Source organism: Talpa europaea, assembly GCF_964194135.1.
Source record: "Talpa europaea genome assembly, chromosome: 15".
NCBI lineage: Eukaryota > Metazoa > Chordata > Mammalia > Eulipotyphla > Talpidae > Talpa > Talpa europaea.
The window spans coordinates 71,960,089-71,971,500 of record NC_140083.1 but is presented as its reverse complement, the minus strand read 5'-3'; the positions used below and the strand labels follow the sequence as shown (position 1 = coordinate 71,971,500).

At 50.8% G+C, this 11,412-nt stretch overlaps 1 protein-coding gene across 1 annotated transcript; it reads right to left on the bottom strand.

The window, feature by feature from the left end:
- Nucleotides 1–277: 277 nt before the first annotated feature.
- On the bottom strand, nt 278–9,753 carry FGF6 (fibroblast growth factor 6; the record flags this gene model as incomplete). Its single annotated transcript, XM_084256106.1, has 3 exons — nt 9,346–9,753; nt 8,345–8,448; nt 278–454 (listed from the first exon to the last, which is right to left on the bottom strand). Exons 1-3 carry the CDS (start codon nt 9,689–9,691, stop codon nt 278–280), a joined length of 627 nt encoding a protein of 208 aa, XP_084112232.1. The 5' UTR covers nt 9,692–9,753.
- Between the last annotated feature and the right edge of the window lie 1,659 nt (nt 9,754–11,412).

Here is an 11,412-nt window from a genome sequence, read left to right as displayed (position 1 = left end):
CCCACATGCTCCTGGCTTGGCCTTTTCCTGTGCACCTGGTCACATTCCACAGTGTCATCTGTATCGTCTTTCCTCAGGTCAGGTCGGAGCGCAGGTCCCGCTGCCACTCTGCAGTGCTGGCCGCAGCCCCTCTCCGGGGTGGTGCCGTTGCTGCCGGTGGCCAAGGGAACCCACGCAGGTCTCCCGAGGAGTCAAGGAGAGAAAGGGGCATCGTTCACATGTGCAAAATTCCGGTGGGAAAGATGTTGCTTTCACTTGTGAGCCTTCGTTCAAGGCACTACATCCTGGGAAGGAAGTGGGTGACGGTCATGATCGGGGACACCTTGCTGCCCCGCTTGACCCGTCCATATTTGCTCAGCGCGATGTAGGTCCCTCGGTGCAGGTCTGACTCGTAGGCGTTGTAGTTGTTGGGCAGGAGGGTTTCTCTGAACTTGCATTCCTCTTGGAAGCTGGGCTGCGAGAGAAATGGACAGTGAGGTTCAGTTATAAGTGGGGAGTGTGGCCAGCACCCCAACTTCCCTCTGCCAGGAGATCTAGGCCCTGGGGGAACAGGAAGGTTAGAACCGGAGGAGACCTTGGCTCTGTGCTGGTTCCCTTTCTCCCTCCTTCCTTCACCAGGACGAAAGCAAGGCAGGGAAGGGGTGGGTGGTCGGTGTCACATGGGTTGGAGCAAAAGCTGGAAAATTCAGGTCTTTTGACTTTCCGCTCAGGACACCTGGATGGGGCAGGACATGACCATGGGGAGGCTCTGCCTCCTCAGCCTCAGTTCCCTTCTCTGCAAACTCTGTGGTGTGGGGAGCAGGCAAGGGGCGGGGTGAGTAGAGGGAGGGATGAGCCCAGGTCTTTTCCAGAACTATCTGCTGTATATATCATCTGTATTTCCTTGGTCTTTCTTTTTCAGTATGAGTCCCAAGGTGCCAGCCCCTAGAGAAGCCCACTTTGGGTTTAGTTTGAGTCCTGTGTCTCCTAGACCTTCAGAGTTCTCCAGGGACGTGCAAGAACAGAGATGGTGAGAAGCAGCAATTCTTGCATGGGAAAAGACCCTGATCCCTGATGTGGCAGGTGGTGCCATGGAGTCTAGGGTCAGTGACAAATCGCCCCCTTGGTGCTAATTTGGTTGAGTAGCCTGCGAGCACCTGTTTGGCAATAAATGCTGACATCCCGTCCCCCATCAGCAAGTTCATTCCCAATAAATCACCCAAGTTCTCCTGTATTCCTAGAAAAGAGGGCCTTGTGCTCCCCAGGGCGTCCTGCCTAGGTGGTGCCAGGGAAACTGCCCTGTGCTTTACTTGGGAAGGAACTAGTGGGATCTAGAGGATCAGAGGGCAGGGCAGGAGACTGCAGGCCTGGGATCTAGTCTTTAAACTAATAGAGGGTCTCCCTGGTGGCACAGGCGGTTGAGCGCAGCACTGTGAAGCTGTCCACAGCCTCTGCAGCGCGGGTTCAATCCTGGCCAGCCTGCGAGGATCCCACATGGCACAGCAGACCTCTCCTGTCTCGCCCACTGCTCCCCTCAGCGGTGTATTTCGTAAGTCTGCCTGTTCTGTTCCTCACTCTGTTTCTGGTGGATCCTCTCATCCTCCTGCACATCTGGCTTGTATCCTGGTTCTTGTATAAATAAATGAATGTTTTAAAAAAATAAAGGAATAGAGAAGGCAGCAGAGAGAAATAGATGGAGTATAACTTCTGACTCTCCTGCTGACAGAGGCCCTCGGCTATGAAAACACACTGGGTGGGCTGATGCGCTGTGCCAGAGGCATCCGACCTTCCTAAAGAAATCCAGGTGGGGGGCATGCTTGCTGGGGCACCAGTGGGGTTCCTGGCCTCAGAGGACAGTGTGTGAGCAGACCTCTCCTGTCTCGCCTGCTGCTCCCCTCAGCAGAGTATTTCATAGGGCCACCTATTCTGTTCCCCACTCTGTCTCTGGTGAATCCCCTTGCTACCCCCCCACCTCTGGCCTGCACCCCAGCTCTTGTATGCATAAATAAATAAATCTTTAAAAAAATACGTAATAATAAAGTTTCATGTATGATGTCATCATTCCAAAAGGAGCAACGATTTAAATGTTTGAAAAAAAGAACTGTGAAAGTGAGGCAAAAACATTTTAAAAATAATTTGAGTCAGGAATACCTAAGGATATAATTGGAATACCTAAGGATAGATAATTGGAAACCATAAAAAAAGGATAATTTGAAGCCTGGAAAAATTGTCTTAAACAAAATGAAACTATTAATAGCAAACAGGATAAAAAAGCATTTACGATGCATAGATGTCAAAGAGTATATTTTGTTACTGTGTTCAGAATCCTTAACTCATTGAAAAACGGACAATGTCTAGAATAGGCGAGACTCAGAAAATTCTAAATAATTTTAAATATATGAAAATAGGTCCAAATAAACTCATGCCATTTGCAGCAACATGGATGGAATTGGAAGGGATCATGCTCAGTTAAATAAAAAGGAAAAAGAAAAATTTGTATAGTTTCGCTTACAGGAGGAATATAAAGGAACCAAATAAGAGATTGGGGGAAAAAAAGACAACATTAGCAGGCAACTATAAATTGGAGACATTCAGCAGGGAAGAGGGAGGGACAGGGATTAAAATGGGGTGGGGGAAGGCGAGCACAAGAGACTATGGTGGGCCTCCGCGGTGGCACAGCAGTTGAGCGCTGGGTTGCGAAGCTGCCCGTCAGCCTCTGCAGTGCTGGTTCGATCCCCGGCTGCTCCCAGGCCACCGGAGGAGGGTCCCACATGGCACGCAGACCTCTCCTGCCACCCGCTGCTCCCCTCAGCAGTGTACTTCGGTCCTTCTGCCTGCTCTGCTCCCCGCTCTGGCTCTGGTGAATTCTCTCACCCTCCTGCACTTCTGACTGTACCCAGTGCTTGTATAAATAAATAAAATAAATAAATAAAATAAATAAATCTTAAAAAAAAAAAGAGACTGTGGTGATGGTTCATGGGTGTCTTGGTGGTGGGAATTTTATGGGGACTATACCTGAGAGAAGAAATCAAACATTGTACAGAAATGAACAATGATGTAAAATATATATAATATATACATATATATATTTAAAAGAAAAAAAATTTTTCTCTTACACCAGTGAGGGAAAAATGTCAATCAGAACTTTGTTACATTGCAAAGAACAAGTGTTTGATAATATGCTTTTATTGGTGAGGGCAAGGAGACGGGGAATTTGCATTTAATGTTCATTGGTGTGTGTGTCATGAGGCTCTCTAGGTAGAGCCATTGGAGAATGTCTATTAGAATAAAAAAAAAATGAATATAACTTTGGTGTAATTCTGGTCTAGCAATTTACCTTCCACTGGTGCACTCTCACACGTGTACGACAGTGACTCCCTGCGGCATTATTAATAACAACAACGGACAGAAGACAGTTGAAGTATCACAGGAAGGCATGGTTGACTTAACTCCTGCAGACCCACTAGAGAAACAATAAGAAACTGCTTTGTGCACTGACCTGAGATGGTCTCAAAGATTCTTTAAATGGAGACACAAGGTTGAAAACAACGACACACAGAGCTACTGACAGTGGCTGCCAGGGGCAGGGACTCCAGAGTGAGACATTAATTCCATGGAATATTCCTTTTTTTAAATTGTGTATGTATTACCTAGTCATATATATATATTATTTTATATATAAAATAATATATAAATTATTTTAAGGAATTCAGGATGGAAGGAAGTTTAGGAAATGGAGTAAGAAAACATTTATTTCAGAAACTAGGGGTCTTCTCCTTGCCTGTTACAACCCCCCACCATTCCAACACCTAGGCCATTCCTGTTCTAACCATGCAGAGTGAGTCACACTATCAGTGTCCAGAAGAATTCGTTTCTGATGGGACAGTGGTTAAGAGAGAGGTTTCCTCTGTTGTTTGCAAACCCTATAGGGAAAATCAAATCTTGGGGCTGAGAGTGGGGAGGGAGAAATTAGGGTGCTCAGGAGGCATTTGCTCCTAGACTCTAGTCTAGGATGGGTCCACTTTGAGAAACCAGCCTTTCCAAGCCTCTGGGTCTCCTAAAACACCCACTGTTTAAATGTGCATGACAGTGACTATGCACGGTGCTTTGTTCATCAGAATTTGATTCTTTAAATACCCCCATTTTTATTTCCTACTATTTTTTCATTTGCCCCTTTTCTCAGCCTAGCTCACATTCCCAGACTGCCCCAGAATTCCATGCAAATCCAAAATGAGAGAGAAGTACATGAGATTTGCTTTGGAAACCCTCCCTGACCTTTCTCTTGCCCATTCCATTCAGCAGGCCCCTCCCCGTCATCCCTGGGGTTCAGGTGGCTACCAGGCCCGTGGCAGAAGGCCAAGGCAATTCCCCTGGACTCTCTGATGCAGCTGATGCTTCAGGGGGTTCCTGTGGCCAAGATCAATGCTCCAGCTGGTGTCCAGCCCCAGCCCCTCGTGCACGGCCGTGCATCCCTGAGCTCTGCGTTCTCACGGCTCAGGAATGTTGGCGCCTCAGCTCTGGTGAGAAAGCGCTCACGCCAAGTGAACACCGTGTTAATAAAAGCAGCTACCATATATTATTACTTGAACAAATGAAAATAATTCCACCAGATCACATTTCCTGAGCCTGCCAGGCCTCTAGCCCCAGCGTGACAATGTCTTGAATTCCATGTAGGGCTGATCAGACTCATATGGGACTGAACTGCAAAGCATTTAAGCTCTCACTATGACTATGGAGAAGGGCAATTTGCAGAAGGGTATTTCAGCATGAGTTACCTCCAGTAAAAATGCCCTTTAAAGTCTGGTGTAAACCAGACATCCACTCCCCTCCCACTCCTTATCTTTGGGCATGGCTGAGTCATGTGGGCCTGTGGAGGGGCATTCTTGTCTTTAAAGCTCTTCTTAGGGTTGCCCTTGGCTAAATGCCCCTGTCACTCCTCTGTGTGTGCATGGCAGAGGATGGAGCTGGAATGAGAAGCTGGGCAGTGAGAGACCAAAAAAAAAAAAAAATCCTGAGACCATTTCCTCCTGTAGTCCCTGACTACTTATTCTTTGTTCTTAGTTGCAATGGAGAAGTGACATTGCCAGCTCTGAAGAGGTCTGTGTAGTCTAACCTCTTGTCCTAACATGCATTTGCATTGGCAACTTAGAAGGGTTTGAAAGAGCTTTCACCTGGTGTATTCTTCTCATTCCTGTGTAGCTCTTTATAGCAAGCAGGTCACAGGCAAAGCCAAAGGCTCTGCTAGATGGGACAGCAGCTTACTGAGCCAGGGAGACTGGGATTCCTAGTCCCTCCCCCCCACCCCCACCCTACGCAATGCTGGATAATCAAAGGTCTCTGCAGGAAGCAGAGTCTGCACCCTGTCCTGCTGCTACCAATGAAAAGGGTGCGGACAGTCATCACCAGTAGAACTAAAATCACTCAAAGGTGAAACTGAATTCCTAGGAGCTTTTTATCATTCAGTATTTTCCTCAAAGGATTCTGATAGAACCACTGTCAGGTGCAGACCCTTGATTTATTTATTTAGTTAGTTTAAAAAGAATCAAGGCGCTAGGAATCCACTGATTGCTGCCTCAGTCTACTCCTGAGGGAGTAGAGAGGTCCAGGCTGGGAGGTCAGTGACTGCCCAAATGCAGCTGGAAAGTCTGGCCCCATCTGTACCTCAAATGCCCCCTGCTGCGGCCTTGCCTGCATTACCTGAGGAGTCTCAAGGCAGATCCAGTCAGAGCTCCTTCTATAAAGCAAGGGAAAGATCCCAGTCTTGGAAATCGCTCCTCCGGGTGTATGAGGAGGTAAATAATAGGTGCTCAATACTGGACACCTCTATTGTCCAAGGAGGGCGAGGCGTTGCCTTGAAGCTCTGCACCCCTCTCTCTAGAGGTGAGACTTGGGACGACCATTTTTCTAGCTGGGTTTCCTCTGAACACGGGTTGTCCCCTGCTCCGCTCCCCCAGCACGGAGGAAATCCCATTTAGTCCCAGCAGCTGAGCCCCTGGGAGAAGAGACAGCTCCGGGGGGCTTAAAGGGAAATGGTGTGAATGAAATCATCACCCAGCGGGAGTCTTCCTGGCTCCGGGGATCAGTTGGCGATTGTTTTTTTAGACTGTGCGAAGGGCCCGGAGGGGCGGTGAGGGAGCATCTGGAGCCCAACCCTGCAAAGCCCCGAGGCCCGGGCTGGAGCCCCCGCGGGGGAGACCCGGAGCCTGCTGCTCTCAGCCTGCCTGCCCGGCCGGGTTGTGAGGAACCCGCAGACCCTCGCGCAGACATTCCGCTTCCCCCGGGCTCGGACTCCGCCTAATGGGGACCCTGCAGGTCTCAACCTCCTTGAACCTTTTTGGAATTCTTTTCCTCAAAGTGTTGCTGCGAGCGCCCCACCATCTCCATCTGGACGCAGCCCCATTCCAAGACCTGGCTCCCTTGCTTTTGCTACTCTGAGGCCTGCTAAGCTCTGGACAGCGCTTCTTCTGATTCCCAGGCACCCCCAGCTTCTCCCACCAGGGCAGCCAGACTCCCCGACTCAGATGAATCCCTTTCTGGGCAAGGAGAAAGAAATACTAAATAGCTTGTTAGGAAAGGTGGCAAAAATAGGGCTTCTGTGCTAGTTTCGTGCTTCCTTCCAGATTGCTCTGCTCGAGTCCCCTGCATAGGATCCCATAGCCCAAACCCCAATTTCTGTGCCCTTTCAGATCAGTGGGAATCCAGGCACCCCTGTGTGCAGAGGAGCACACCGCCACCAAACTGGGGTGGGCCCCATGCTGCTGTGCTCTCAGTCACTTTTGCAGAGTGGTAAACGTGTGTAAGAATTGCAGGTACCAGGTCTCATTGCCTCTCCCCAGCCCTCCTGGGCCCTGCAGCCTGATGGTCCCTAGGCCTGCCTGTGCCTCAGGAACACCTGAGAAACTTCCAAAAGAAAGACAATGAAATCAAATTCCAGGCCCCACCCCAGTTCTCCTTAAATAAGTCACTGAGGGAGGCCCTGGAAATCAGCACTTTTAACAAATCACCAGGCTACGATGTTAGTTCAGATGGTCCTCCAAGGAGTCTCACCTTGAGGAAAGTGGGGTGCTGTTTTGTGCAGAGCACCTCATCCTCTTTAGACAATATAAGTGACTACCTGGTTCCAGAGTCCTCGGAGTGCTCTTACCTAGTCTTCCAGTACCCCAGGGAGGGACAGTGGTTCTTTGCCCTCACTTGACAGGTGGGACACCGGGTCTCTGAGGTCTCAAGCCCAATCACAGCTGTGTGCAGACCTGCCTGGGCGCTGCAGGCAAGGCCACAGCGGAAGGGCCTTTGCTGTGCAGATTCGGGTCCTGAGTTCCAACTCCTGAATCACCTGCCTGCCAGCCACATCTTAGTTTTGCTGATTTTAGTCCATGCCACGTCCCTGTTTAAACTAACACAGGCTGAAAGGTATAAGCGTGACAGATGACAGGACAGAGGCCACCTGGGCATCCCATTCGGGTGTTTAACAGACCTCTGTTGGGATCATTCCCAGAACCGGGCACCAATCCCAGAGCTCTCTGTTCACTTCCTGATCCTCAGTCTGTCTCCAAGGGAGGTGCAACAGCCCTCCACACCCTCCCCATAAATAGCTATGGTATTCCTCCACCATTGCTTCCTTTTTAGTCTTCTGATATCTGTCAGAACTGTCAGTTTCTTCAACTTCACAGGGATGTCTCCCGGCCCATATTTTCAAATAAGTCAAATCATGGACAGAGACACCCAGGAAAGAGTTGGTCAGAGAAAGCAGAGATTTGGGTAAATGCACTTCAGCATTGGCTAGATTAACAAAGGGCTAGTGCACCCCCTCCCAAGGTGGTCTGTGACAGAGAGGAAGAAGGAGGTGCCAGCCCAGGGGTATGTCAGGGAGGCCAAAGGTCGAAGGACTTAAAACCCTAAAATAAAATTTTAACACACTGATGGAAGTAAGGAAATTAACCTTCATCTCTATTCCTCCCAGGAGAGGAGAGTGCGCCTCTGGGGGTGGCCGTAGAGAAAAGCAGACTCAGACTGAAAGTCTCACTTCTCTGGGACTCTTCAAGTTAGGGAATTAAACCTGTAAGGCTGGATGACAGCTTGATGCAGGAAGGCTGGGCTCCCTTAGGCCTCATAGTCCTCTGAGCTATGGTTCCTGCGCGATCATGAAGACCGCAGCCAGCAGGGTGAGATCCAAGGCAGAGACTAACTGTGATGCTAAGGAAGAATCAGCTTCCATGCCCCTCCCTTGCACAGGCTCTGCCCACGACCCCTTCTTCTTTTATGCCAAATCTACATTCACTTTTCTCCTGGAGATGTTGCATGATCTTCTTCTCCATGCAAGGTCAGGGCCCATCCCACCAGGAGCCTCCTGGCCTGGTAGACTCACCGTTGTGTATAATCTTCCTTTACTGTTCATGGCAATGAAGAGGGCACTTTGCACGCCAAAGAGACTCACCACACCTCTCTCCACTGTGGAAATCTCCAGCAGGCCTGACAAAGAAATGGGGGCCTGTTACCTAAGGCTTGTGCAAATCAAAGGGATCTTCAACCAGGGGCGACCCTCCACTGGCATTTAAGCCCATGCCCCTGCTTGGGATCCTGCTTGCAGGATCTCTAGGATATCCTGCTGCCAGACTTGGCAGGTCCTGCTGCTGTACTGTTGACAAACCCAGTTCTGCAAGGGATGGTTCTGACATCAGAGTGTGGGATCACTGGGGCCACTTAGGTGACTACTCAGATTGACATTCACTGGCTTCATTACAGGGCCTTTTGCCTTGGGTAGAAAAACGAATTCTGATTAGTTCATTGATTTCTTTTTTTAAATATGTCTTCCACAGGTTTCAACAAATTTGTTTGCAAATTAATCTTGCAAACACTGGAGCCACACAGAAGCTGATGGCTGCTGGGCCCCACCCTCTGGGATGGGAGCGCCTGCCCAGTCAGCAACGTGGGTTAAGCACCTGAGAGGGGGCAGTAGGCCAAAATTACAAAGGAAGGGTGTGCTTCAGCTGGAAATTTTGTAAGCTATTGGCTTTCCTTCACAAAGAAGCTTGTTAAATAAAAATAAACTTTGGTCTAATTTGGCTCCAACGTCCTCATAAGCTTCCCCCTCTCTTGCCTCATGGCTTTCCAGTGGTCTTAGAGTGGGGCCCGTGATGCTGAAGTGAGCAGTGTCCCGGGGCTCTGGAGGGTGGTGGGGAAGGGCACCAGGATGCTTGGACCTCGGCACGTCGAGCACGCACCTTGGCAAGGTGAGGCAGCTCTGATTATTGGCATCCAAATGGGGAATGATCACCCCCCACCTGGAAGACCCCACGCGCAGAAGCAAGTCCCCTTCATCTTTAGCCCCAGCTCCCACCTCCCCAGTAGGCTGCAAGTGGCACTCACTGTAGGGGTTCTCCTCGTGGGTCCCGCTGATCCTGCCGTCGGGGGCCACCTGTAGGTGGAAGCCGATGCCCACGTTGCAGTAGAGCCTCCGCTGCCGCTTGATTCCCACCAGGTAACCGCTTTCCCAGTTCACCCCGGCAATCTCTCCAGCGAGCCCGGCGCGAGACCTGGACAGCAGCGTGCCCCAGCCGCGGGAGTCCAGCAGCGTGCTGTTGGCGCGGGTGCCTGCAGGCAAGGGCACCACCATGCCCGCTAGGACGCCCAGGAAGACGAGCGCCTGCAGCGTGCCCTGAACACGTCCTGCTCCCCGGGACATAGTGATGAACAGCCTCTGTCCCAGGGCCATCCACCTTGCCTCTCAGGCACGTGGTCAGAATTAATGTCCCTAAAAATACCGCCCTTCTTGTTTTTCTCCCCTCGGCATGGCGGCAGGGGCTTATTTTTGGAAGGCAGATGAAGGCTGCTGACATGAAACCAAAGCCTGCTTCGGGCACTTGGGTCGGGAGCAGCGAGACCCAGGCTGAGCCATGGCTGGTGGGGACCATGGCTTGGGGACGCCACCTAGCTCGCCTGCTTGCTCCGTCCCGAGCCGATTATATTTGATTTGACCTATCTTTATAGTTCAGCAGCCCGGCCCTCCCCTCCACCCATCATCACCCTGACGTCAGCTGACCCGGCTCACTTATCCAGGGCTGTAACTTTAACCTGCTCCTGGGCCTGGCTGCCTCCCCAGACCCCCATCACCCTGCCCACACCCCAGGGATTCTGGGAGCCACTGTCATTTCAACTATGAGGCAGGAATGAAGTGAGCAGGGAGCATCTCTGCGAGGGAGGGAGGGGTTGGCTGGGGGCCCAGGAGAAGAGGGAGCCGAGAGGCCACCCAGGACCCAAGTTGGGCAGAAGTTCCTGGCCTCACAGCACTGGCTTCCTTATTTAGTGGGCAAAAGGGAAAGGCAGGCACGAGGGAAGACTTGGTGGTGGGTGATGACAGTGGTTTCCAAGGTACCCTGGGAAGAGCTCACATGGGGGTTCAGGAAGGCTGGGGGAACCCTTGAAAGACTGAACCCTTTTACTGAGAGGTGTGTGCAGATGCTGGGGGGTGGAGGTGCAGCGTTTAAGGAGCTGTAGGACTAAGGGGGGTGAGGAGGGCTAGGACCGGGCTTCTGCTCCCTGTTCAGGTCATGGCATTCACCCAGCCCGTGGGGTGGAAGCCATGCCTGGCCCCTGACATAGCTACTGGCCATTTTCCTGCCTGGGCTCAGCTTTGGGATTGGCTATTATTCCCATTTTACAGCTGAGGAAGCTGAGGCTTTGGAGCCTCCGTGACTTGTCCGAGTTACCGTAGCTAATAGGTGGCAAAACCAGAATGTACAAAGTCGGCCTGAGTCCAAACCCGTGTTTTTAACTTCGGCGTGATTGCCGGTAGCAGAAGTTAGATTTCCAGGCCGGCCCACTATGACCTTATTATATGTCAAGAGCATATCGGAGAATTATTTCAATGGCACAAAATGATTCAGCCACGCACCCACTGGAGCTGCAGGCAGCCTGAGGAAATCTGGGCGGAACACTGATGCTCGGGGGTTCTTGGAGACACCCCCTCTTGCCCTCTGATTCCAAGCCTCCTGCTCAGTCAGACCCCAGGCTGTGGTTTCTGCCTGCCTTCGGCCTCTCTGCCTAGTTCATTTGGGTTGATGCTTGGATGAGAATTCCTGCCAAACCACACATTTCAGTTTTGCCCTAGATCTCTGAAGCCCAGACATTTCTCATACCCTCAGCAGGTGAAATGAGGGGGAAGGGAATCCACACACATCTCCTCAATATCACCCTCACATTCAGGCCCCCCAGGTCCCATCATCTCTGCTGTCTTCTCTCCAGCCTTGTCAGCAGCAGCAGCATCATTGTTTCCCACAGCAACCAAAGACTGGCATCTCGTGGGCACGGATGAAGGCTACTGCATAGGTCTTTGCTGGAAAATTGTTCAGATGATAATAATAATAATGATTATAATAATAACCAGAAAAGGAGGAGGAGGAAGAAGGAAAAGGAGAAGCAGCTCTCTGCAGAATA